Source organism: Trematomus bernacchii, unplaced genomic scaffold (genome assembly GCF_902827165.1).
Source record: "Trematomus bernacchii unplaced genomic scaffold, fTreBer1.1, whole genome shotgun sequence".
NCBI lineage: Eukaryota > Metazoa > Chordata > Actinopteri > Perciformes > Nototheniidae > Trematomus > Trematomus bernacchii.
The window spans coordinates 7743563-7771560 of record NW_022987727.1 but is presented as its reverse complement, the minus strand read 5'-3'; the positions used below and the strand labels follow the sequence as shown (position 1 = coordinate 7771560).

The 27998-nt window shown below is 40.3% G+C and overlaps 3 protein-coding genes across 3 annotated transcripts; 2 read left to right on the top strand and 1 right to left on the bottom strand.

Moving 5' to 3' along the window:
• Nucleotides 1-8: 8 nt before the first annotated feature.
• Nucleotides 9-1907, bottom strand: si:dkey-20d21.12 (uncharacterized protein LOC556245 homolog). Its single transcript, XM_034145388.1, has 4 exons — nt 1895-1907; nt 1104-1386; nt 692-910; nt 9-275 (listed from the first exon to the last, which is right to left on the bottom strand). Exons 2-4 carry the CDS (start codon nt 1237-1239, stop codon nt 139-141), a joined length of 492 nt encoding a protein of 163 aa, XP_034001279.1. The 5' UTR covers nt 1240-1386; nt 1895-1907; the 3' UTR covers nt 9-138.
• Nucleotides 1908-3588: 1681 nt separating this feature from the next.
• On the top strand, nt 3589-10906 carry amt (aminomethyltransferase). Its single transcript, XM_034144990.1, has 9 exons — nt 3589-3852; nt 5149-5316; nt 5506-5586; nt 6447-6578; nt 6670-6748; nt 6964-7109; nt 8693-8873; nt 9446-9601; nt 10084-10906. Exons 1-9 carry the CDS (start codon nt 3721-3723, stop codon nt 10257-10259), a joined length of 1251 nt encoding a protein of 416 aa, XP_034000881.1. The 5' UTR covers nt 3589-3720; the 3' UTR covers nt 10260-10906.
• Nucleotides 10907-11027: 121 nt separating this feature from the next.
• On the top strand, nt 11028-27409 carry ifrd2 (interferon-related developmental regulator 2). The gene is made up of 12 exons (XM_034144989.1): nt 11028-11552; nt 20321-20437; nt 22414-22498; nt 22637-22761; nt 22875-23032; nt 23637-23690; nt 24267-24445; nt 24550-24658; nt 24823-24957; nt 25079-25207; nt 25582-25674; nt 25863-27409. The coding sequence occupies exons 1-12, from the start codon at nt 11510-11512 to the stop codon at nt 25941-25943; spliced, it is 1308 nt and encodes a 435-aa protein (XP_034000880.1). The 5' UTR covers nt 11028-11509; the 3' UTR covers nt 25944-27409.
• The last annotated feature ends 589 nt before the right edge of the window (nt 27410-27998 follow it).

Genomic DNA, 27998 nt, shown 5'->3' with positions numbered 1-27998 from the left:
ATTTCTCAATTACATCAGTAACATTTAATCCTAAACACAGACAACACTTAGGGAAAATCGACTGTAAAACCCAGTTTTACTGCATGTTCAAGCATCTCATGTCCAGTGTGTGCATCCAGGTTTAGTGTTCTGTGCATATCATGTCCCTCCTCCTGAAGCTGTCAGGTTGTGTCTCAGTGCCTGCAGCTGTTGGATCAGCAGAGACAGCTCTGTGGCTGCAGCCTCTTTCTCCCTCACAGCCTCAGTCAGCATCTGGATGGCTCCACCCTGCTGGACTGGAAGCAGACAAGAAACAAAGGCCTACTGTTAGTTTGACTTAAAGGTCCCCTACTCTTTTTCATCAATCTGTTATAGTTCTCAGTTATGTACAAAACATGTCTCTGAAGTGTTTGGCTCAAAATCCCATAATCCCCTCTGTTTCAGCTCTGTTTCAAAAGTGCTGATTCTCTGTCTGTTACTTTAGATGAAAATAAGGAGCCCCTCCCCACGCCCCTCTGAGAGATATTTGGTTAAAAAGAACATAATGGTGCTCTAGGAGGAGATTCAGGTGATAAGGTGGGGGGGGGGTTACCTTGGTTGATTATTGGCTAATGGTTACACAAGCCAAAAAACGTAAAGGAACAAAATAAAAATGTAAAATATCCACAAATTATAAGGAGAAAGTTATAAAAACAAATGAAAATCATTATACCCAAAAAGTAGAAGATGAGTAGCACGGTGAGCAGCAGCAGCGTGATGATAGCACAGCCCATGGCGTAGGCCCGCGATGAACTGGGGGTCAACATATCCTGCAGACGACTCTGCCATTTGCTGCTGTTTAGACGGCCTCTTTGATTGACAGCTGTCATGTCACATGTGTAGAGATTCCCATTGGAGGAGGGGGAGTTTGCAGGACGAGGAGGTCTCACCCCTGAAATCATGAGACACAGCGAGTCAATCACTGTCAATGTGTGCTTGGTTCAACGATTGTGTGTGGGCCTTTTTGGCTGTATTCGAAGTGTGTGTACCTTTTGTTAGTGTGTGTGTGTGTGTGTGTGTGTGTGTGTGTGTGTGTGTGTGTGTGTGTGTACCTTTTGGGCTGTTTTCAAAGTGTGTGTGTGTACCTTTGTTGCTGTTCTCATGGTGTGTTCGGTGGAGATCGTTGATGGAGTCCACCGAATGAAGCTCGATCTCGGTGAGATCTCTTTCGCTGACCCTGTAGAACTGAGGGGTGGTCTGGGAGGACGGGGGCCTCGACATCTCGCCTCTTCAGGGATGGACAGATGGCGCTTCACTCGTCACAACTTCTTTCCACCGAATGTCTGCTATGTAAGCTATGTAATATTCTTAAAGGCGTGCTTTGCAGCTCCCCACAGTATTGTCTTTCAAAGCCATAAGAGACAACTTCTTAAAAAAAGAAAAAAAACATCCAATAAGATGGTGTGTGAGGGAAGCTCTGAAGACACTGCCTCGGATACTACCTATGGTCTACTCTTGACTGACCAAAAAATGGAATGGATTGAATGTTTGGATCTGGTTTCATTTAATATAAATATAAAATATTATGTCGGTAAATAATATAAATGAGGATATGACGGGTTGGTTCTAAAAGTTGAAGAGAAAGGAGGGAAACAAGTCAATATATTCTAAGGATACAATGAAAAGAGAATTCTGTTGTATCTGTGTGTAAGACAAATCAATGGTTTGAAAAGTTATTTATCAGAGTTATTTATAGAGCTGATCGTCAAAACCATAAACGCACAAAATTTGAATCCAGGACCAAAGGACATGACAGAGTCTAATCTAATGAGTAATGACTAACTCAATGAATGAGTGGATGATTAACTAACTCATTACCTGACTGTACTAACGACACTGTGTAGCAAACCAGATAAAACAAGAGGACTGCACTTACCGTCTGTTACAACAGGAGCAGTGCTGGCTTTTATATGCGTCTGCTTGTTTGTTCTTGTCAGTCTGCCGCTGTTCTCTTTCACACGGTCTCCTCACACTCTGACACCCGATTACCAAAACATGTGTCTGCAGGTTATCCAGGAGCCACACAGTGAAGTAATCCAACCGAACTCAAATGATATCCCAACATTCATTTCCAGTAAAATCCTCGATGTTGGAAAGCAACAGGGAAACTCCGGCTCTTACCTTCTTGTGAATATGTGTGTGTGTCACTGAGCAACTGTCGACTACCCCCACCACCTACTAAGTTTGTTTGTCTGTATGTTCTGATTTAGCCCACCATAGCTGTCATGCGCCAACCCCCTCCCAAAAAAATGCTCATGTACAAACCCAACCCTGCAGGCCCTCAAGGCCCAAAATAGCAGCAGAGCTTGGGGCTATCAATAGTTCCTCAGGCCAAAGGATGACTCAATGATCTAGGTGGAGGGCATGATGGGGTCCATTGGGATAAACACACACACAAATACTTACATGGACACATGTCATTGAGAATAAGCAAATTAGCAATTTTGTACTGCTACTATTTACAATGTGTCTGTCATTCCCTCTGTCTGTCCTTTGGACTTCCAGATGTTGCGACCTATTAGTCTAATGATTTGGTGCTGAATTGGCGTATGTGATTCGGACTAGCTTTGGACCACATATGCAAACCTGGTCCATTTTTGGCTGAAGTTCACCAAGTTTGACCTTGTATTATTTATCTTTTTTTCCTAATATTGTACATCTGTTTTTACTCTAACTATTAGGCCCACAATAAACACTTCAATCTGAAGTGGAGATCGTGTAAAGTGTTTACAAACCTTAAAAAAAAAAAAAACTCCAACCATATTTATACTGCTGGATATGCAACTTAAGAATAAGGCTGTAGAAGTTGCTAAAACTGAAATGAAAGATACGTTTAGGAAGCTACCTGAAGACACACTTGGGAGAAGTACTCAGATACTGTACTTTAGAAAAAATAGAAGTACCAGAGTGGAGGAATACTCTGTTACATGTAAAAGCCATGCAATCAAAAATGTTACTCAAGGAAAAGTACAAAAATATAGTTAAAGTACCGAAAGTAAAAGTATACTCATTATGCAGATTGGTCCATTTCAGAATAATATATAATTAGGCTATGTTTTGATTTTAATTATTGATGCATTAAGTGTTATCAAAGCTGGTAAAGGTGAAGCTAGTTTTAATGACTTTGAATACTGCAGTGCAGGGTAGCTTGTGAATGTTACTCCAGGTGTAACTAAAGTCTTATTTAAGTGTTGATTATATCACACATTATTAAACAAAATATGCAAAGTAACTAAAGGTATTAAATAAATGTAGTGGAGTAAAAGTACAAGATTTACCTCTGAATTGTAGTGGGGTAAAAGTAGGCTACAAATCGCTCAAAATTGTACTTAAGTAGGCCACAGTACTTAAATGTACTTAGTTACTTTACATCACTACATTTAACTATAGCCTACTAATACTATGGCTCTTCTTATTCTTATGGTGTGATCTGGGCCTGGGACATTATGCCTAAAATCAATCTTTGTATTGATATGTTGAAGAGCGAGTCATTACCAGTGTGAACTGTTGCAGGGCAAACTACATTTCCCACAAGGCTTTGCTCCTTCCTCCATATACGTTCGCTTCATGTGTTTTTGCCAGAAGTGCAGGAAAGGAATTCCAGAGTGAGTGCTGCTCAGAGTTTAGTAACAGCGGAACTGTTCCCCTATCATCCAGCACCAGCAGCGTGTTTGTGAGAGACTTCCGCGGGGACTCGGGTGCATGATGTGGGCTCGGTTGCTGGTTGGGGTCGGGGGCTCGGGGCTCAGGCTGCGGACTTCCAGGGACCTCCGGGGTCTGCTGCGGGTCGGGGGAGCTGCATGTGCGGGGAGGAGGCAGGCTTCAAGCGGAGAAGTAAGTGCCCAGTGAAAGGTCACTGCACGGTATCGTTACAACTTATCCGGAGTGCATATGCGTTGTTTTTTAACTGATTTCTGGATGGGCGATTATGTTTTGTGTCATGTTATCACAACATTCCTAGTATGGCTACAACTGAATATTGTACACATCAGTGGCCCTTTTTGTTTAGTTTTTAATAAGATATCACTCTTATACTCGTATAGCTTTATTTGTGTAAGAGTAGTCATGATATGTGTTGATTGTCCTCAGTTAAGTATTTACCTGGGTCATATTTGAGATTTAGTTTTTCAGATACATTGTGCAATCGATTTTGGAACTGTGTTGTCTCTTGCTCATATACAACTCAGAATAAATCACTGTCTCCTTCACTGTTACTGCATAGTACAATAACTAGATGAGAGTGTGTCACAGCAGCAGTCAGGTCATGCAGACATAATGTACATCTGTCCCAGCAGACTGCCATCCTGCCTGCTTCACTGAGCTGAGCTGCACAACGTGATTTTATTACAACCACGAGTGACTGATTCTACTGTCAGTATGTCTCTGTTACTCAATGCTATTGGAGCTGGGAAATGAGACAGATTCACACATGCATTCATTCAGCAACGTCTTCACTCATTTCCTTCCTGCACTCACTGAGGAAGTTAGGAATGATCAGTGGCATGAGGCAAAATGTTTTTATTTATTTATACTTCTAATATAAGGTTCTTACTTGTGTAGTGTATCCCTTTTCTATATTGTCATATAAACATGATATGCATACTAGGATTGATCTTAGAGTTCTGCACAAAGCAAAGAGGGTAAAAAGAGTAAAGTCCTTACCATGACTAGTAGTTTATTATGTGTGTAACTTACAACCAACACAACCACCTTTCTTATGTTCATTCAAATGAATGAATGACTTTGGACTTGAACAGTTTCGTAAATAACAATTGAGTGTTACGTAAAGTGCCGACACACTCTGCCCCATAATGCATTTCTGCTGCTGTGCTGATAAGCCCCCTAAACTGGTGGGTTCAAAGGTCATAAGTAAATAAAAGACCGTAGTGTAGAAAGGATTCACCTGTCTTTTTAAAAATGTATTTATTAGAAACAGTCTCCTAAATTCTACAAACATCACTGGGATAACATTTAAACAATGTATAGATATTTTTTAATCCTTATTGTTGCTCCGTTTAAGATGCATAAGTTCAACCATTTAGTATTATAATTATTATATCAAAATTCACTTTGTGTGTTACCTGTGTTTCTATTTATTTGTACACTCAGTAAAGTGTTTATCTCCCACAGGAAGCCTTGAAGAAGACCCCGCTGTTTGACTTCCACAGGGAGCATGGGGGGAAGATGGTGGGGTTTGCAGGCTGGAGTATGCCTGTTCAGTACAAAGACAGTCACATCGCCTCTCACATGCACACCAGAGAGCACTGCTCCATCTTCGATGTCAGCCACATGCTGCAGGTGGGACGAGTACACAAGGACACACACAAATATCCACACTACACAAAGTGAACACAGGTTAATAAATACAAGCTCACATCATCAAAATCAAGATATGGAGTTTGTCTATTAGATTTGATCCACGAATGTACCCAAAGAAACATTGTCATTGCTGCATTCAACTATATCCTTTTGCTTTTTCTCTCTCAGACCAAAGTCCACGGCAAAGACAGGGTGAAGTTCATGGAGTCTCTAGTCGTTGGAGATATTGCAGAGCTCAAAGACAACCAGGTGAGATGGAGGATTGGTTCATTTTGACTGACCCTTTTTGACCACATAGACATGTTTTCAACTGTTTAACTGTTTAAATCAACTTGATTGCGAACAGTGGGGTATTCAAACATTCATTTTGACTGTGTAATACCTTTGAGTTCACTATTCACTCTCATTTTAGTTCTAAACAACACCAAATATCTTGCTCTTTAGCTGCTAAATGCTCCATTATGTTTTCCAATAATTATTACCTGCGTCTGTTTGGTAGTGTAAAGTGGCTCCCTCAAAACAAAGCAGTAAAGCTGCCTGCATGTAGACCAAAACTATGAGCTGAAAAACTCTAAAATACTCTTTGGAGCTGAGGGCAACTTCTGAGTCTGGTGATTGTAGCTTTTCCCAATGAAAAAAGAGTACATGTATTAAGTAAACAAATAATGTTATAACACTTACAAGGTCATTTTATGGTAAGGACATTTCAGGATATGCTTAATGTCGCAGGACGATTAGAAAACTACACATTTCTTAACTCAATTTCCAGACAGATTTTTGTGTAATTTCCCACCATTTTGTGCATTTAAAGCAATTTACAGTCACAGAAATCACTATGAGTTACAGAAAAAGAAAGTACAGGCAACCTAATATATAAAAACAATCAGGCCAGCAAAAGCAGATACATACAATACAATAAGCTACTGCAGATACAGTAAGCTCTTTTAAAAAGAAGAAATCACAGACAGTATTATTGAACATAAAAAGAGACAGGATGATTGGATAATCTGACACACATTTATTGCAAACAGAGCATAAGTAAGTAAGGTGTTCACCCACTCATCTTTTTTCTCCCCCCCCCCCCCCCCCCCCCCCCCCCTCACCCCCAGGGCACACTGTCCCTCTTCACCACGGAGAAAGGAGGGATTATTGATGACCTCATCGTGACGAGGACAGACCAGGGCTACCTGTACGTCGTGTCCAACGCGGGCTGCGCCGACAAGGACTCGGCTCGTATGAAGGTAAAAGCAGACCGAGGTGTGTGTAGACAGACAGGTTGGGATTGTAGTACACTGATGTGTGTGTGTGTGTGTGTCTGTTTATTTCCTTTAGGCCAGACTGGCAGAGTTCAAAGCTGCAGGTCTTGATGTGGATATGGAGTTCCTCGATGAAGCACTGATTGCTGTGCAAGGTAAAAAATGCTTCCTTACTTTATTCCTTTCCTTTACCACTCATTCTGTTGATCTCTCCCTATCCTTCTGTTTAATTTCTCTCTTTCACCAGTTGTTGTTACATTATCTCAGTTGCTTTCTTTGCCCCATAATGAACCCTTTTCTATCATTTTTGAGCTCCTCTGTGTCTGGCTCCCCATGTTGCAGTTTTATTAATTGTGTTGTGTGTTGTCAGGTCCGTCCATGGCTCAGGTGCTCCAGCAGGGCCTGAAAGAGGACCTCAGTAAGCTGACCTTCATGAACTCCACATTGGCCACTGTGTTCGGTATCCCCGGCTGTAGGGTCACCCGCTGTGGATACACCGGAGAGGACGGAGTGGAGGTGAGCATCGCTCTTTTTTTCTGACAGTGACATTGAGCAAATAATAAATGAATGAAGCTATACTTTCACACATTTGTAGATGTTCCCTCTGAATGTGTCCATCAGATTTCTCTGTAAGACATATCTCTCAGAAACACAATATTGAACCTGATGGTGGCAGCAGAGGAGAAATCAAGGGAAAACCAGTAGGATCTTAAAGACAGGATTAGGATGTGTGCAAAATTAGAGCACATTATATAAGACTTTCAATACAATATTATGATGGCCAAAGGAGTTCACCATAGAAAATGATATTGATAGAAAATGTAAATAATCTTATTAATAATTGATCAGTCAAATTCATTTGTGTGTTTTGTCATTTTTCTGCAAATGAATGGCACTCAAAATACAAATGTGAGGAGTTGGAGATTTTTTAACCCTAACAGAGAAAGTAAGAAACGGAAGGAAACTTTCAAGAGACGCTTAATTATTCACGCAATATAATCATCTGTGCATTATTAACATGTCTTATATATTTCATTTCATAAATATCACAGATATTAGTCAATTATGGTAAATCGTGATACACCTAATACAAATATAAGAATCATTGGTGAATATACAAATTCAATACTAAGATCATTTGGAAATATATACAAATATAATAATGACTACATTTTCTATTAGAACCGTATACAAAATTACAGGGAGGGAAATTGATATATAAGAAATTCATATTTCTGTTTGACTGAACTAATGGACTAATATACAAGACATTAGCATCCACAGAGTCACTCGCTAATAAACAATAACAAATGTTATGTGTACTCACACCTTTTACCTGTCCTGTGTGCCATTGTTCTCGTAAAATAATAACAATATCTAAAAAACTACAGGCTGAATCTGTACAGATGGTTTGTGTTTCTTTATATTTGATAGTTTACTCACAGTTTACAAGTTTATATCCTGTATGTGTAATGTCATTAAACACACGGATCTCAAGTGACAGAGCTGGGTTTCTAGTTTAAATCCATTTGGTTTGTACACTTTAAACACAGTGATATATTAACACTGTTAAACAAGCAAACTGCAGCCTGAGTCTTCTTTACTCTCTGTCTCTGCCCACTCTGCTGGAGCTCTGTAGATACCATGTGGGTGTCTCTTTCTCTCTGTCTCTGCCCACTCTGCTGGAGCTCTGTAGATACCATGTGGGTGTCTCTTTCTCTCTGTCTCTGCCCACTCTGCTGGAGCTCTGTAGATACCATGTGGGTGTCTCTTTCTCTCTGTCTAACAGAGGGAATGTGGGAGTCTGCTTCTGTTGATCTAAAATCATATAAACTCATCTTACTATCAGTGCTAAGACTCACTTGACTCACAAATATCTTTGAAGCACATAAAAAGGCTTAAATGACCATGCTTGATGTCATTACTTGTAGTTTCCATGATCTTTTTATTGCGAATATATCCTTATAGAAAAAGTTTCTCCCAAAAAGCGACCATTATTTCAATATTGATGAGTTTAAATGCTGTTTCCGGTTCATAATTTGCATTCAACCTCCTTGGATGGAGACCAACTCTACACTCTTTGTGTCTCTGTGTTGCAGATCTCCGTCCCGGCCTCCAGAGTGGTGGAGCTGACGGAGAAGCTGCTGTCTCACAGCGAGGTGAAGCTGGCGGGGCTGGGCTCCAGGGACAGTCTGCGGCTGGAGGCGGGGCTTTGTCTCTATGGCAACGACATAGATGAGACCACCACACCTGTGGAAGGCACGCTGGTCTGGACCATTGGTGAGATTATAGTGGTCATTAAAAAAAGATAGATTTTTTAAGTTAATATTTAAGTGTTGCAGGGTTTTTGCTCAAATAAGCAGGTTGGAAATTGATGCTATAAAGCTTTTAGGAGAACTGCCAACTAAACCTAAACAATGTGGCCTGGTTTGAAAGCAAAAAATGAAATATAGAACTAAAAGATCTGAAATGAATGTCAGTTTTCGTGCCTTTATATAACTATAATAAAGGAGACAGCAACTGTCTTGACATTGAACCATAGACACTGAACAGACTTCACATTGCAGAAGAAGATGCTATGCTGAAATTGCTCCACATTTAATCCCTATTTTATTTTCAACTGCAGTCTATTCTTGTAGAATTAAATTATGAGAACATGATTGAAATATTGTACGAAAACATTTAATCATTCAACTCAGGTCTAATCTAATCAACTGCCTACCAATTTACCAAAAACCCAGACTATCTTTTCAACACATCACTGTGTGAAGAAGCACTTTATTGAGCTTTGAATATACACTGCAGTCTGTTCACTGTGTTAACTCTTAATTATTTGTCTCTCGTATATATAGGTAAGCGCCGGCGTCAGACAAAGGATTTCCCTGGTGCTGACATCATTGTTCCTCAGATAAAAGCCAAGACAGCAAGGAAGAGAGTCGGTTTGGTGTCTACCGGCCCCCCCGTCAGACAACACACACCTATACTCAGCCCCGATGGAAAAGTCATAGGTCAGAACGCAAACACAGTGGAAGTGGTGGACATGAGAGGGCTGTGGCGCCTCTGTATTTCAGATAAGAGTGGAAATAAATCACTGCTGGAGTAAAAGAGTAACAAATTAATTTATTAAGAATTGTTTTAGGTAACTCAAAGCACACAAAAAAGGTCAATATTAAAGCCACAAAGTAGTTTTGTTGAACTTTTTTTTTACAATGCTGTATTCTCTTTGTAATCCACTAGGGGGTGCAGAAGTAGCACATTTTCCAACTTTTTGTTAAAATATTAAGTTTAACTTCACATTAAATACTATACATAATTCAGTTTTACATTTTTTGTTGTAACCTCTTTTCACATGTTATTTATTAATATTTTTTAAAAGCCTACGGTTTTAAGTACATAGCAGTCCCGGCATTTAGCTTTTGAGTGAATGAACAAGTGAATAAATGACAGACAGATTTTTAAATGTTTAACATATTCTTTGCTGTTTTTTTAGGTGAGGTGACCAGCGGCTGCCCCTCTCCATGCTTAAAAAAGAACATTGCCATGGGTTACGTGGATTCGGCATTCGCTAAGAACGGAACAGCCATCCAGGTTGAGGTCAGGAAAAAAGCTGTGCCCGCCACCGTCAGCAAGATGCCCTTCGTCCCCACCAACTACTATTCTGGATAGGAGAGACACACACATAAAGAAGCATCCACTCACACTGGACCACTCCTCCACTCTGTCCCATATTCACCAATGACGTACCCCTGTTTACCTCCAGCAATGCAATACCAATGGAAGACTTAATGCCTTCATTGGCAAGTCCTCTAAGAGAAAATAATCCAAAACGATAAACTTTTATAGAGACAGTATGTATGCTGGAAATTAATTACAAACAGTATTGTTGAGTCTGAGACTGTAGGGCCAAGATACTGTGTTAACACGGTTTGCAGACCAAGTTTCTTTTGTATTTGCAAATTATTGATCGCTTACGGCTTAAACAAGGATGGTCAAACATGGCCAGCTAAAAATCGCTCCAACACCTCATCAGAAATATGTTAAATAACAAAAATGTTGGAGGGATTTTGAGAAATTTAGATATCCACATCAGATAAAACATAACCAGACTGTTTACAATATGATGCACCTGAAAGAGAAATGTGGTTTATTGATAACCTAACTTGAAAATATGTTAATTGTCATAATGTGTTTTGTCTGGCAACTAATGAAATGTAATTGTATTGTCTCTGAGTATTAAGCTCTGAATGTATTTTTTGTACAAAAAAACCCATAACATTCTTAATATAGAAATAAAACTACTGATCTATAGGTTGTCGGTATTTGCATCTTTGTTTTAAAGGTGTACTTTTTTCGTCACAGCGGTGTTGTGTGGGGTTAGTTTCAGATACCGGAAACAGGGGATGCTCACACACCCAACCTGGCAACCCGCGCTGCCGGTTAGTTCTGCAGTTTACTGAGGAAGATGGTGGACTTGGCGACAACAGCGTGCTCACTACTCCGTCCTAAACACTTTGGAAAAACATTTATATCTCCACCTGGCATTAGATATAGATTACCGGGAGACAATCATAGATAATACATAGCCAACCCCGTTGAAGGAGGTGACTTTTTCGCAACTCTTTTTATCCGAGACTGGAGAAAGCTGGGAGTTGTTGAATGCGCTGCTGGTGTTTGGTGCTCGGGAAGAACGCTAGCCAGCGTTAGCTAAAGTGTCAACAAAAGTGTGAGAGCAGCTGTAATTTTGGGAGCTTTGTACCAAGCTGTCAAGATAAACCAAGGAGACCTTCGTCACTTTGCTGCTGCCACATTCACACAGACTGTCACATCTGTTGGCAGTTGGACGGAAAACAGGCTAACTTTAGCTTCCTAACATCAGCTAGCTTTATTGTGATCCGTGGATCAAAGCGCTACTCGAAATGCCACGGAGTAAAAAGGGGAAACGTGGCTCCAGCAAGCCTGGTAAGTATAGCAATAGAGGTCATACTAACTCACTATCCTTCTCCTGGCAGAAAACCAAGCGGTAGCAGTTTAGGTGTCTCTGCCATATGGCATTACTGATAAAACAGTGAGGCAGCCTTTTGCTCCTCTAACTTTAGCTGCTTGACTAGTGTATATAGTTGTCCTGTCTGCCATGTGGCTTATAATTAGTGCTGAAGCTTAGCAGGGCATTCTGCCTGCTTGTGCCATTTATTTTGAACCCATTCACTTAATCGAATTGCTGTACGTGTATAAACCTTGAAGAATTGTCCAAGATAAGGCAATGCATTTATTGGTTAACTGGTGATTTGTGTTGCGTTCAGGACCCTTATTTGCTAAAGCTACACACTAGTAGGGTTAAGGGTAACCGCATGTTATTTTAAGCAGCAATGCTATTTAAAAGGTAGGTGTAAACTGTTGGACAGACAACACGTGCAACGGGGCCTTTCAGTGCATTTACACACGATTTGGGTTCATTTACGTGCAGTTAAGTTGCTGCTTTGCAGCAACAACTACACGTTTAAACCATTGTACGGCGGTAATGCGGACCATGCATGTGCTGGCAAGGGTGTACAGCCCCCTCACGTTTCATCGAGTGACGTCACCCAGGAAGCAAACACGTGCCTTATATTCACGGGATGTATATTTCTGCTAACGATTAAATAACGGAGAAGGCGGTGAATACAGAAATGTATAACACATCAGTACATGTGCATCAGTATTTTTCAATGTGCAGAGTTTAATAATGAATAGGTAAATAAACTTATGAGGTTTTCTTCTCCACTTTGGTCATTCCTCATCTTCCCATTCATTTTATTATCCACCCACTATTCCTCCTACACTCTTTACCCCCTTTATTTCACCCATCCTTCATCCATCCATACGCCGTCTCCAGGCTCTCTTCGTCAGGAGGTTCTTCAGCTGTCAACTAAAGCCTCGCTGAAAGGTAACTCCTCTGATGCTTGACCCCTGACCCCGGCTCCGTGTCCAACACAAGGCTTGTCCAGATGCTCTTGAACCGCACTACAGTGCATGCAGTAAACCAACACGCCCCTCTCACGCTCTACTGGCTGGTTGACTTTCCACAGCATCTTTGTTCTTTAGCCGCACAGGGGCATTAAAGCGACATATTGTCTGAGTTTATCCAGTCAACCCGCATGACCACCATGAAGTAAACGCCCCATCAACGTGCCCATTCATCCACACTTTTCACTTGCAACTTGCAGCTAAAATATAATGTTGCTTCATCGCCGTCTAAGTGATTTCTCTGATCCTCCAACCTCTAAGCACTTCCTGGAGTTTCTTATAGATATGTATGTAATATACCTAGGGATGGGTATCGTTTGAAATGTATCGATTCCGGTTCTTATCGATTCCCCGTTTCGATTCCAAAATTGTAAAAGAAAGAGGTCAAACGTTTAGATAACAAAAATATCTTTATTCTTTTAAGCTTTAACTGACATTTTTACAAATAAAAAATATACATGCAATACAAATGTATTGCACAATAGTTGTGCTTTATTTTAACTGAGCTATGCCTGTGGCAAGCTATTAACAGGCATTACACTTTGCCTTGTCTTTTTCTTCTTTAGTGTAGTGGAGCCTCACTTTAGAGCGTTTACCGCGATCCATCTTTGGTGTTATGAAGTGACTGAGCTCGTGAACTGTCTACGGGAGGGCGGGGGGAGCCTCGCTGCGGGGAAACTGTAGACCTCTGTCGCCTGTCAGCGCAACTTACATGATGCCTTTAAAAAAAATTAAGGGCGGTGCTGGCCGTTAGCGTACCGAGCCGGCCGTCAACGGCCTGCTGACGACCGGCCGTTCTGTGATTCTCCAGAACACACAGATAGCCAGTCCGCCCTTACGCGGTACACCCTGTATTCCACCGGGTCCGTCTGCGCCGTGGTGACCCGGTGGAATACAGGGTCTACCGCGTTTAGGAACCGTTAAGCAGAACCAAAATTGTGTATTTTGTATGGGTACCCGGCATTTTCTTATCGGTTCTCATCTGGAACCGAGTTTTGGTTCCCAACCCTAAATATACCTGAGTAACATTATTGGTACTGTTTTAATGTTGCTAACAGTTTATTTTTTCAATACGTTACATTGTGATTTTACTTGATTGGTTGATTAAGAGTTAAATACTGCAACTTTCCACGGATGTACATACAGCAAATGTGCATATTTTTTATACATCAAACATGTCAGAATCTGATGTTACATTTGAGAAGTAAGTTCTAGTGAAACAGCAGCTTGTAGGGAGAACTCAGATTATTTTAGTCTTCCATTTAAAGCTTGTACTACAAGGCCATGGCCATGGCCATGGCCAGGAACCAGGGAACCGCTTTGCCTTGGCCATCTGATTTGTCCATCTGCAGCAGATTCTCTTACTGAGGGACTGACTGACTGCAGGAGCTGTTTGAGTGATTGCTATGTAAGCATAAAGCAGCCGAGCAGAGACGACACGTGAGTCAGTCGTGGCAGGGAGCTCACACCCACCATAACCGAGCTGTGCGTTGGCACTGGCCAGACCTGTGTGGGAAGGTGTGTAGCTGTGTGTGTGTTAGTGATGGGAATTATGGCTCTTTGAAGGGAGCCGGATCTTATGGCTCCGTTCCTTTCAAAGAGCCGTTCAAAAGAGCCGTTCAAAAGAGCCGTTTTTTTAAGGTTACTAGGTTTATCTGCAAAATAATCACCAGGATAATGATTGCCAGACCTAATGTCAATAATCGGCATTGTAAACATGACACAAGGTGGCGCCATATCCATGTCATTCATGTCAGTGAATGTACTTTGAATTTACCCTCTGTATGTGTTAAGTAAATAAAGTTGCCTTGCCTTGAATGAAATTCATGCAACTCTTAATATTAGATACTGTGTTTTTAAGTGGCGATGGAGATTATTTGTTGACCCTGCTTTAAAGGATATTTTGCCTTTACAAATGGTGCGCTTTATCACTGCCTGGGTTTTGGTTGAAGTGCATCCAAATGCTGCTGCGTTTTCGCGTTTGGCTCATTTTCCATCCGAAAAACACGTCGTCTACCTGTCCTGTACCACTTGTTATGACTTCTCTCTCGCGCGTATTCCGTTAAGACCCACCCCATCTCACTCCTCGTGCTGAAACCTACCAATCAGAGTAGTGGCGGATCTTCACAGAATACGTTTGGGGAACAAAATCAAGCTTTTTAAAAGGCGAGTGGATTTTGGCAGGCAGTGAGTGCGGACCGTGCGGACCAACGATTGAACGATAACAAGAACGGCTCTCACCAAGTAGGACTCGGTTCCCCTCGTTCGTACCAAAGAGCCGTTCAAAAGAATCGGCTCGTTCGCGACCGACACATCACTAGTGTGTGTGTGTGTGTGTGTGTGTGTGGCTTTGAGGGAGTGACCTGAGGCCTGTACTACGAAGCTGGTTCAACCTAACCTGAATATGTTTGGGTTAGCCGGTTGGCCCAATTCAAAACATACGCGCTCTCGCTAAGCTGTACTACGACGCTGGTTATCAAGTGGATCGCTCAAGCCAGCCGTGTCCTATCTAGTTAGGTGCATGTTCACATGAAAGGGGTGGTATTTGGAGCATTCGACCAATCACAAACATGGACAAGCGTACTGACAGCGCAGCGTCATACTTCCTGAATGAAAAGTGAACTTTAATATTAGTCAAATATGAAGAAGTTAAACTTTAAACATCCATGACTTAAACACTTTATCCAGGATAAAAGCCACATAGCTGCACCTGCAAGGTGAACACAGCTGGTAAAAGAAAAAGTGTTTGAATGCGTACATTAACAGGTTTATGAAATCACTGCCCCGTCCAAGACACGAGTGGATCTGACTTTAATTACATTTGACTCGAGTGTTTCGTCAACTTAATGTGTTGCTTAAAATAATACTTCTGCATACAGTATGTGACACTGTGAGTGTTGCACGGCCAGATACGGCTCAAGAAGCTGACTCAGATAAGGAAATATATGATACATTATGATGTGATATGATATGAATGATAATGGGACACATCGACGTCTGCACTCACAGTGCCGCGGACTGTACTTAATGTTACTTTGATCCGGTTACTTATGTTGTGGCAGATATTTAAGTAAGCTTTCTTAACGCTAATGTTATAATAGTCAGATTGCTCTGAAAATGGGAGGGGATATTCTATTAATTTTCACGTTCACACAGTCAGTTGATTTTTGCCGGCCGTCTTTCCTGCAACGGCAGTTTTTCTGTATTTCCTCTATCCTGTAATATGACTTGATCGCTTTAAACTCCGCACACGGAGCTCTGATTGGTCAGCAGGCGGTGCTTTCACTGAGTTGATCTCTTAGCCTGCAACCTAAACTGCTCCGGAGGAGGTTAGCCGCTCAGCATAAGTTACCATGGAGATCTAGCCCGCTAAAAAGAGAACCAGCGTCGTAGGACCGGAAACCCAGAGTTTTCCCTGAAGTTAGCCGGCTAAGCGAAAATCCGGCTTCGTAGTACAGGCCTCTGTTCAGTGACCGGGGGTTCAAGGATGATGACGGGGAAATTAGTGACTGATAAAGGCTCACTTAATGTTATCTCAGCTGTGAACTTTAGCTTTGTGAAAGGGAGAGGCTGCATGCTGTGGTTCCAAAGAATTCAGGATATTACACAATAAATGCACGGTTTTCAGGGCTGATTAAAGATTTTTCTTGTATCAATGAAAAACTGAATTGGTTATCACCTAGTTATAATAAATACATAAAAACATATATAATTTCCAAGCTTATAAAAGGATTTAAACTCCCAGTTTTACAGCTATCTGTAATATACTGATGTGAGTTTGGCCTGTCGCGATAATCAATAAATTGACTTATCGTACGATAAATAAAAATGGACTCGATAACTTTTCTGAGCTCTATAAATTGCCGTTTACATGTGTTGTGGCAATTTAGCACTCACAACAGGAAAGAATGAAACAGAGAGGAATCAATAAAACACAAACACAGATATAGTTGATCAATTATTATTTCGTTGTACAACAATCAATAATAACGAGGAAAACATGAACTCTGCTCTCAAGCAGTCCTACAGCAATGCTCCAACCCAGTAGAACTTTACAGAGACATATAAAGGATTCTAAAATTACGCACCCTCATTTCCCTTACATTACCTAACACACGACATCACATGCCTCTGAATGCTATACTTGTATGTTCCAGCTGTCGAAAGTTTACTTATGTCATGACATCCTTTAGGAGTAGTCAACTAACAAAGGTTAACTGTTTTTATAACCTGAGGCCTTCTCTGAACTTCCTCTAACCTCGGTGTCAGCTCACTTACAATGAATACATCTATTGATAATTCAGAACGGCCATTGTCTCTCTAACTCTGTGTGACCCAACTCAGTAACACACATCATATAGCTTACCATGTGACCTTAATGAATATGCCACAAATACTTATTATTGTACAACTATTGATTATTGTGGAGAGCAGGCAGACGTTTTCCTGTTGTTTTGTGTTATAGCAGCTATCGGATGGAATCAATACATACTGAAACACATTCACTTATGAGGATGGGGGATATTTATCAGCTGCTTGTGTGACAGTCAGACGGTGAAGACTTTACAGCGGCCGCTGCCATGAGTTAAAAGTAGAATAAACTCCGCCGCTGAACCAAATCAATAAACAATGAACCACGACACTCTGGAGAAAAGTACAAGGGTTGAGAAGTAGTTATTTAATTTAATCTGGATTCGTATGATTAAAAGAAACACGATAATCAACCCGACGTAGTCCCCTATTGTTGTTGTGTGAGCGGCGTTTGGGATAAACGTAAACCGACGTAAACGGTGATGTCATGACGCAGCAGCGGCAGCACCAGTCGGGCTCTGAGCGGTGGAAACCATGGTGGAAACACAAGTGGTGCTACATATACATATACATATATTGACATATATATATATATATTGTTACTTTATTTTTTTTATTTTTTTATAATTTAATTAATTAATTAATTATATATAATTTTTATATTTAAATATTATTTCACATTTCATTTGCAATGTTGAATGTTCAATAAAAAGTTCTGTTTGAAAGGATGTACTTGAATTATTATTATATATTATCATTATGTCAGTGGTCTAAAGTTTCCACTGAAGTGTTTGAACTCTGAACATACATTTCAGAGTTTTCTATTGTCAGTTATGTTACAGAAATTCCCAAACAACTTATTGTAAGTCGCTTTGGATAAAAGCATCAGCTAAATGCAATGTAATGTAATGTCTAAAATGGTCTTACAACGGTGCCGACAATATTATCGTTTATCGCAATAATATCCGGGAAACATTTTCGTCCCACAAAATGAATTATCGTGAGTGACAGGCCTAATGTGAGTGCAAAGGTAGTTATTAATAGGAACACACCATGCAACTCTTTTGACTTTACTGTACAGTACAGTAATAGCATTGAGCAATGATCCCGCTTTTATCCAGTGAGCCCAACTGGAATGTATTTCACAAGCAGCTGCAGTTGTAACATATTTTCTCCTACTGTCACTAATTTTCCGCAATATCACATACAGAAGGGCCTTTAAATGAAAGTCGGGTACGAGGTGCTACATTTCTGGGCCGCAGCAGAAACTCAGCAGCTTTGGCTCGGCTGAAGATACCTTCCATCCTAATTGCTTTGTTTGTGCTGTGTAGAGAAAAAGCAGAATTGCAAGTCGGACACCAACAAGAACACAATTTGGCTCTGCTCATTTTACACATTCTAAGCTCAAAAATAATCAGGCATCCAGTTACTAATTTAGCTGCTTTTGATTGCCTCTCTAGAATCTTCTAACTACCTGAGCACGGGTGGAAAAAGCAGAATGCTATCAGAAAATATTTAGCTTGGTAACTGTATATTTGTGATAGACACTAAGTTGTACCTACAGCAGAACTTGACACTGTTGCCGTTAGTCCTCAAATAATAATATTAATGCTAGCAAGAAAGTAACTCACAACGTCCATGTTACATGTCAGTAAAGTGACCCCTGTGTTACCTCAACTGCCCTGGTTGACCTGTACATGAACACACACATACACACAGTCTGACCATTCTGGATGGTACACACAGGCATAAATGACCACTTTGGGCTCCAGTAATCCCTCCAACAGTAGAAAGTCCTGAGCAAGCAGGATCCTCAGGGTTAAGCTTTGCTCTTACCCTCCTGTTGTGTTCAGTGAAACAAACTGACACACTCCTCCTAATACACACAGGCTGTCGAACATTAAACACAAATGACCTCCCGTTAACTTACTAATAAAAACATAAAAGATTTCCTAATGGAAAATGCTTCTGTTATCTGCAATTTCCTGAAGTCATGTCATGATAATTAACGTGATGAGTATCAGCTCCTGTGCGAGTTTGATCATAAAACATGACAGTGGCACGTCGGAGACCAGATCTAAAATGAGACGTTGAATGAAGTAACAGGGCTGACATTTGTATTTGAAAGTCACACTGCATATAGTTACCATGCAATACATCATATTACAGTTTCAATATGACATGCTGGTTATTTATGTAAATCGGAAGAGTTCAGTTTACAGTTGTGAAAATCAGTTTGGACATTTCTTCAGTGTCTCTGTTAAATGCTTCATGAAAGAAAACTGTAAGTTCTCAGTTGAGAACTCTGTTGAGATTTCGCTTTGACAAATTTTTGCCATTCTTCCCGATGTGTGTGAGTGTGCAGAAGGGTCTGAGTGCGTCAGAGTTTGTCTGCATAAAAGAGGAACTCTCCTGGTGTACAGTTACTGACCGAGAAAGACAGCTGAGCAGAGGCAGTGTACACCTGCTGTCAGTCACTGCTGGGAAATGGCCTCCAGCCAAATTCTGGTTAATTCTGGATGTGTCCAGTTAGTGTTTGGTCTTTCACTTCTACAGATAACCAGCTGTCATTTGTATAAAGATCACAACTGGCTGTTTCTGTCCAGACATTGCACTATTCAGGTGCATGTAACAAAACGTCAACCCAAATGACCATCTACTTAAAGTTACATCTATCTGAGCATTGTCATTTTTTTTAGGTTGAAGAAGTTTGAAGATTCAACTTATTGTCATTACGTACTATGTAACAAAACGGTTTCTCTGCATTTGACCCATCCTAGTGTTAGGAGCAGTGGGCTGCCATTATGTACGGCGCCCGGGGAGCAGTGTCTTGCTCAGGGACACCTCGGTAGCACTTGGTCTTTCCGGGACTTGAACTGGTGACCTTCCAGTTGCCAAGTCCCTATGGACTTCGCCACCACCGCCCTCTTGTACATAATGACACTCCAGTTTATGGCGTCTTTACTATTTGCAATAGGAGGAAAATAACATAAAAGAACTACAACATTTTGACATTTAAGGAAGGGAAAACCTGTTGTTGCAAAACAACATTGTGGCTTCTTCTTTGGAACTTCTAAATATATATTTTTGACCGGACGTTGCTCATTATTTCCTTTTTTTCGACTAGCTTTTTTGTCATTGTTCAGATCAGGTCATTTTAAATCTCCTTTCACCCAGTCTGAAAGCAGTACCCTTGTTTTTATGTTGTATCGTAATTCTGGCTTTATTTATCCAGATTTGCTCTTTTGACAAACCCTCTAAAAGCAGAGCTAATATGTTAACCGAGACTCCAAAGTGTGGCTTGTACATTTGTATTAATATAACTCATCCCTTGTGAAAATATAACCATATCACTGCTCTCTTTCATTATTCCCTCGTCTCACTATTTCCCTATTTATCCTTTTTTTCTCCAGGTATGAAAAATGGGGTGAAGGGGGAGTCTGGAGCCAGCGACGATGAGCTGACGTCTGATATCCTCAGCCACTGCAGCAGTGCCAGTGAAAGCACCGTTGTGCTGGAAGAGGGCACAGGTTTGTACAGAAATGCTGATAATACATACCCAAGCTTTGTAAAATCCTATTTATTATGGATAAAAGGAACTGCTTACATTCACAAAATCAAATTGATTTAGCTAGCATTGTATAGAGTATAGGGCTGCACGATATTGAAAAAAACTGACATTGCGATATTTTTTCCCCCTGCGATATATATTGCGTTTTTTTTAACTATATTTAACCGGATGAAGGATTTTAGTCACGGACGTCTGGATCTTAACTGGTTGACTCATCATACCTTAAGTCATGATCTAACATGTCATGATAATGCATGTTGCTTACCCTCAAATAAGGGGGTTCATCTGTGAATGAAGAAGAGTGGTGTCTAGAAGGGATCCAAGAGATTAAACGTATTACATTAAACTATAGGAAGCTTCATTATCACATTAAGGAATTAACATACGTGACAAAATAGGTAATTTAACTTTTTATTCCACAATTAAAACCTTTTTTATGCAAATAGCAGCAAAGTAGTGGACATCTTTTAAACAACATTATAAAAATAAAATTAAGAACAGCTATACACCAGCTCCCAGAGTGGTTTACAAAATTACAACTTAAAATAAATATAATAATTAATTAATTAAGCAGATCTTTATTTGTTTAGGCTAGCCATGATGACCAAGAACACTTTGTTTTACTTTGCACTGACTGTTGCTTAGACATTTTGATTTAAAAAAAGGTTTGTGAAACAAAATGGTTCACAAGTTGATATTGTTATGTAGTAGTTCAATTTTTATTACAAGTTATTTGTTTTATGACAAATTATATTATTATTATAATTGTATTTGCAGCATTGTCTGTTGTTATACAGACTTGACGTGTCTCATCCAGGCCCCAAGCAGCCACCGCTTCTCTCAGCCCCGCTGCGATGTTCTCACTTGTGTGATTTTCTGGGAAAAATGCCGTTTGCAAACAGCAACTTTTCAGTTCGAAGTCCTCATCAATAAAGTGCACCGTCAGGCTTATGTACGGCTCCGTTGTCCGGCTGGACCACAAGTCCGTTGTAACAGCATAGTATTCCACTTTTGACAGCTCTGTTTCAACTTTTGCCCCGTACAGGTCGGGGGTGACGACTTGAGAAAAATAGGTGCGTGACGGTATTACGTACCGCTTATCAAGTGACCGGATCATTTCTTAAAACCCTCTTTGGTAACGGTGTAAATTGGTAACATGTCTTTTGCCAGGTGAAATGTTATGGCATCTGTGATGTCTTTATGCTGTTTTGAACCTTTCTCATATGGTGTAACACCGGCAAAGGCATCTGAAATAGTTTTTTGCTTTGGCTGTGGATGGCATTCAGTTCTGACTCTGCACTCGTCATACAGAGATTTGTGGTGTCTATTCAAATGGGCGAGTACATTTGACGTGTTGCCTCGGGTTGCCGAAACAACTGCATGGCACTGTCTACAAAGTACCTTTGTTTGGTCAACATCAACCTTTTTGTATCCAAAATAGTTCCAGATGGCAGATGTTGCTTTTCTTTTTGGTAGTAAATCTTCATTCTCGCCGGTATTGTCCTCCTGTGCCTCGCTCATTTTTTACCGGTGTTTTGATGGTCTGCAAACTAGCGATAGAATGATTGTGATTGGTGGTTTGCTGTGCATGCAGAGCCTGCATGTCACTCACTCAAGTACCCCTGACATGAGAGCCGCGCAAGTTTTCCTTTTGTAGCAAGCAGCAAAATAATTGTAACATGACGTGTTTGAGATAATTTACATACTTAATATCACACGTCCTAAAAAAAATTGACAAAAAAAATTAATAAAATCGCACGTCCCTGCGATGTGAATATCGCGGTTATCGCCATGACACGATATATCGTTCAGCCCTAATAGAGTATCTTAAATGCCTCTGATTCCACGCTAGCCCCTTTTATTGGCGGTGATTCCCACCAAACTGAAGCCTTAAAGTAGCATACTTTTGATCAAATCCTGCATGTGTTGACACAGGAGCGGAGCTGGTGGATGAGCTGACTGCCCAGGAGGAAACGGAAGACAAACTCAAGCAGTGTATAGACAACTTAATGGATAAGAGGTGAGCTTTTATTCATTTTTTTAAATAATGAAAAGGGGAAAAGTCAGGAAGACATGCAAAACTATATTGCAACACCAGGCTGTTGTCAATTTTGTTTCCAACACAAACCCTGGTCTCTCCTCTCGCTCCATGTCCCAGCTCTAAGACACGTCTAGCGGGTCTGGAGTCGCTGCGTCAGGCTTTTTCCTCCAAAGTGCTGTACGACTTCCTCACAGAGAGACGCCTCACCATCAGCGACTGCCTGGAAAGAAGCCTTAAAAAGGGTAGGACGGAGAAAAAAACACCTGCTAGTGCAAAAATGTCATTCTTTTTGTTTCTAGGAGGAACAGAAAAATAGCTGCAGTTAAACAAATACAACTTTTTCTACTCCCTCCAGGCGGCGTGGAGGAGCAGGCAGCGGCGGCCACGCTCTTCACCCTGCTCTGTATCCAGTTGGGGGGTGGAGACGAGGCAGAAGAGGGGTTCAAGGTGCTTCGCCCCATCTTCACCGCAATTCTGATTGACAGCACTGCCAGCATAGTGGCCCGCCAGAGTGTGAGTAACCTTCTCTGCTGTTGTGCAAAACTTAAGATATGGAGTCATCTGTTATTTACAGCAACTCCAAAAAGAGAAAAAAGGAATTAAACTATGGCCCAAACATATGTTCATAGCTTAGAAATTCAACAGCATTAAAGGGAAATTCCACTTAAATGAATGACAGGCTGGTTGTGATTTTCAGTAAACTCAGTCTCAAGGTTGTAGCTCTGATGTTTACAGTGTCTGTCACTGTCAATTTAGGAAACAAACAGAAGACATAAAAACACCATGCTAGATAATGTTTAGGGGACTCTTAAAGACCACTCCCACAGTGACATTTTGGAGCAACAAATGCAGGCCTATAGGACTGAGTGATATGCCCATAATAAACAGGTATTTTCCTCCTGTTGTCAAAACAGGTTATTTAACACTTTTGAGTTTTTTTAACAGAAAGCATAAACGTATTAGGACATACATTTTAAGGTTAAATAAGGCATTTAAAAAAGCAGCTGTACTGCAATGGTCATACGAAAGCATCAGGAGAATCATAGCTTCGCACCGTCTGTCCTTGATATTTTAAATGTCCAGTTTAATTGACTTATTTTGCCTCTGTCTCCATCAGTGTGCCAGAGCTTTGGGGATGTGCTGCTATGTCTGTACTGCTGAAGAAGGAGAGGTGAGAACTTGTTCTTTTCAAAGGTTGAATCCATCATGACACCTAGTTCTTGCTGGGGGTTTCTGGTTAATACATATGATAATACCATGTGGAACCTTAAGGAGGATATTGTTTGAAGCCGGAAGCGCCACTTAAATGTACATTTGGTTACAGGCTCTTTCTACATCTCCCTACACTCGTATTTTAAGGGAAAATTATTTCCCCAAATAGATAAAACGCAAATTGAACAAAGTTGAAGAATATTTTGACTTAAAGCATTATTATTAGGATTTTTTTCCCCTATAGATATCATATTAACATCATTATTTTAAATTCTTTGGGCCATGATGTATGTTTAGTAAAAAAACAACTTGTGAAAACCCTTTCATAAACCAAATAAAATCAAGTAACAGGACTTCTAAAAAGATAAAACCTAATCAAATGTTTGATTATACATCTGGGATGTTAAATCACGATATGGCACCATCTTAACAATAACCATATTTACCAATGTCCTATTTGTCTTTAACATCCATTCCTTACATTTATTTTCCCTTTCTTTTTCTCTCAAAACCACCAATGACCCCCCCCCCCCAGGACCTGGTCAAATCTTTGGCCCTTCTGGAGAGCGTCTTCATGTCGTCCTACCCCAACCGAGAGGGAACTATGCCCACCCACAAACCCGGCAGCCCAGCGCTCCACAGCGCTGCCCTGCAGGCCTGGTCCCTGCTGGTCACCCTCTGCCCTGCATCCAGACTGACCGTGCTGCTCAACCTGTGAGTGAAAAAAACAACATGACAATACATGCATGACATTTTGATAAAAATCATGTCATCAACGGTAATTAAGGGTGTAACCAACTGTATTTCTCTGCCTGTAGTCACCTCCCCAAACTGCAGGCGTGTTTGCAGAGCAGTGACGTCAACTTCAGGATAGCAGCAGGAGAGACTATCGCCCTGCTGGTGGAGCTGGGGCGAGATGTAGACGAGGTAAACAAACGCACCCCTTTGGGTATGTTTGGGAGCAGTCACTCAAACTTAAATATGAAATAAATATGGTGCACTCCTCTTTTAACATTCCTTTATTTCCAAATCTATGTTTTAAGGATTTTTCTGATTTAAAGTCGTGCTACTATTATTCCCCTTGTGTGTAGGAGTTTGAGTTAGAGGACAGTGAAAGTCTTTGTGAGAGTCTGAAGGGTCTAGCCACAGACGGCAACAAGCACCGAGCCAAGAACGACCGGCGGAAACAGCGCTCCATCTTCAGAGAGGTGCTTCATTACATAGAGGTATGATTCACCGCTGCATCAGGATATCTGTAGTTAATGATGTTACTTCTATCTCGTTTTCATATTGAGTTGTGAATGTCCGCCCTGGCTTTGACTTTGTGTCTCTTTCCTTCTCCTGCAGAGCGAGGACTTCACCGTGGAGAAGATCAGGTTCGGAGTGGAGGACGTTTACATCGACAGCTTTACGAGGAGGAGAATCTACGATGCCTTCAAAGAGATCATGGAGTCCGGAGTCAGACACCATCTACAGGTCAGGAAACTCACTAAAGCCAGTAGTGTATCGAAGGAGAGATATGTTGTTGTGGTCTCACATGAATTATGACATTGGCAAGGGTGACATGAAGGTTGTCAACCTTTACATTGCTACCTACCAATAACAGACAATAAGAAAGGAAACACTAATGTGGGTCCTTTTTGTATTAAAGATGAGTTTACACTTGTGTCAACTGAATTTAATGCTCCATATTTTAGTAGATGTTTAAGGTAAATAATGGATTTTCAAAGCTGTAGGCCTGATCCACTTGTTTGTTTCAAAAATAAATATACCCCTGGCACAATCAGTTGTTTTACAGTTTTCCACAACCAATTTAGTTAATTTGAGTGTTTTTCGTTTTCTTTTTGCAGTTCAACCCACTAGTGAGAGACATCTTTGGCCTCGGCGCTCCTCTCATCCTGGACGCTACTGCCAAAAGCAACAAGATCTCTCGATTTGAGAAGGTACAGCATCTCTTCTGTCTCCACACTGCAACTATCCCACCTCTGAGAGTGACTGCATTTTTCTCCTTGTCTTGCATTTATGCTGCATTCTTGTTGAGCTTCAAGTGCCACAAAATAAACAAAAAAGGCATCTTGTGTTACTAGGGTTTTATTGTTACACTCATGTCTTTTATCCTTTTCTTCAACAGCATCTTTTCAACTCCGCTGCTTTCAAGGCCAGGACTAAACAGAGGAACAAAGTCAGGGACAAACGGGCTGACATCATGTGAGAAGAACGACAATGTGGTGAATGTGAGGAACTCCGTGGGCATTATTGAGATGGATCCAAAATGATGCCTCCGATATTTCAGCTTTCAGACACAAAGACTGAACAAACTCTTTAAAGGGTTTTTTCACTTGTGCTCTTCACCCGCAAACAAATACTTCAGATTCAAGATAGCCAACATTTATTATTAGCTCCAACAGTGAAAGGCAAGTTTACACTCTGTCTGTGCTGCTTTTCACCTGTTTTTGACAAAAAACAGGGTGAATTGCAGCAACAATTGCTAACTGTATTTAACAATATACCAGTCCAGAGGCTTCAAAATGGATATCAACTGGACAGAAACAAGTTCATTTCACAAGATAGTAAAAAATAATTCTTATATTAATTTTATAAATAGAAACAAATAAAGTAATTGGGCAAACATTCTGACACTTTATGTTACATTTTAGATCTGTGGAGGCCCTCTCTGGTGCGGATAGGAATTTTGTCCGATACTCAGCTTTAACCGCTGCCTGGTGGCTTGACCGGTCAGTCAAGTATTTTTAAATGCTAATAACTGACTTCTGTTTCCACATAAAGCTTCTTCTCTTGACCATATCCAGTCCTGGTTGCTTCTGTAACACATATAAAAAAGGGCCATGTTAATATATTCAAATCTCCTCTACTGTGGGCTACATATTTTGTGTTATCCCTCAGTTGTCTTCTGTCTTTACACCACTTCAACTGCCAAACCAGACTCTGGCTTTAAGAACAATGCAACCTAAAATCAAACGTGTGGTGTTTTTGTGTAAGAGTGATTTTTAACTACATTTATTTAACATCCTGAAGTAAAACGCACAAATACACATAAACAATATTTTTGCTTGATTAAAAATAAAATCAAAGAGGTTATATGGTCATCTTTATTACTTTTTTGAGAGGAAAAACATGTTTTAATCATTTCTGGTGGAACATTGTATTTTACTGTGTAATTTGTTGAAAGAACAGTACTGTGTTTTTTTTTTTTTTAAAGAACAATTCAAATGCTAAGAACTGTTTACAAACAATTATGGGAAGTATATTTTTAACATGGGTTGGTAGATCATACAATCTATCCATGTGCGTGTATTGCAGATACACTGTACATACGGATTTATGGAAGACCTGTATCAGACGTTGCGTTTGAATGATTTTACCTTTTGATGATCTGTAAATACACACTGTACAGGCCACCTACCAGAGCTGCTGATCAGTTTGATGGTGTTGTTTTTAATGATGGTTAGGTGTTTTGCTTGTATTGCATTTAAAAAGCACACTTGTTGCCTGGAGACTTCTGTACTGTGAGGAAAATCTCTCATCAGCTTTCATAGTTTCTGTCGTTGAACCAGGATTGACCCCTGAATGCAGAGCAGCAGCCTCACCAAACGGTCTTATCAGTGCTTATGGTGTTACAGAAGAAGGATCAAATGAAATAAAGACTATTTAAGCAAGTTCTTTGTAAAATGTGTTGATATTTTAAAAACGTGCTTCGGAGTTTGTATCTGTATCTACTAGAATTTGTGGGACAACGGATCAGTGGGGAAAATAAATGTTATTATCAAGACTTGTGACTTATCAAGATATTTTAAAGAGATTCTACCACTGTGATAACCTGAAAGAAAATGTCAATGTAAGCCATAAGCAGAGCATTACACACTTTAGTATCAGCTGTCTTTCCTTTCAATAATTCACAATTGTGTATGTGTTTTTGTATCAAGGAGCAGAAGTTTTGACAAATTCAAAAATGATGATGAAAGATAAATATATACATTTTTACACCGTTTTTCACAGTATTACATTCAGCCAAAGAATATTTTTATATTCTCATGGTGAATTTATTTTTGAGTAAATGATCCCTTTGAATACACTGAAGCGAGATCTGCCTACAACTTTTCATTTTACAGGTTGCATTTTCTGCTCTGCTGTAGATGGTTTGTAAATATGAATTTAAATATCAAGTTATAATATATCTTGAGATAGGTAAAACTTGAAAAATGAGCATAAGCAACGTACATTCAATTGCTAGATTGCTGGTATGTTC

Coding starts and splice junctions, on each gene's coding strand:
- amt (XM_034144990.1), top strand. CDS start 3,721: ATGATGTGGGCTCGGTTGCTGGTTGGGGTCGGGGGCTCGGGGCTCAGG. Junction 5,317..5,505: donor ATGTCAGCCACATGCTGCAG/GTGGGACGAGTA, acceptor TTTCTCTCTCAG/ACCAAAGTCCACGGCAAAGA. Junction 8,874..9,445: donor CACGCTGGTCTGGACCATTG/GTGAGATTATAG, acceptor TCGTATATATAG/GTAAGCGCCGGCGTCAGACA.
- ifrd2 (XM_034144989.1), top strand. CDS start 11,510: ATGCCACGGAGTAAAAAGGGGAAACGTGGCTCCAGCAAGCCTG. Junction 20,438..22,413: donor TGTGCTGGAAGAGGGCACAG/GTTTGTACAGAA, acceptor GTGTTGACACAG/GAGCGGAGCTGGTGGATGAG. Junction 24,958..25,078: donor AGGTGCTTCATTACATAGAG/GTATGATTCACC, acceptor CTTCTCCTGCAG/AGCGAGGACTTCACCGTGGA.
- si:dkey-20d21.12 (XM_034145388.1), bottom strand. CDS start 1,239: ATGTCGAGGCCCCCGTCCTCCCAGACCACCCCTCAGTTCTACAGGGTC. Junction 911..1,103: donor CCATGAGAACAGCAACAAAG/GTACACACACAC, acceptor TCATGATTTCAG/GGGTGAGACCTCCTCGTCCT. Junction 276..691: donor ACTCATCTTCTACTTTTTGG/GTATAATGATTT, acceptor GTCTGCTTCCAG/TCCAGCAGGGTGGAGCCATC.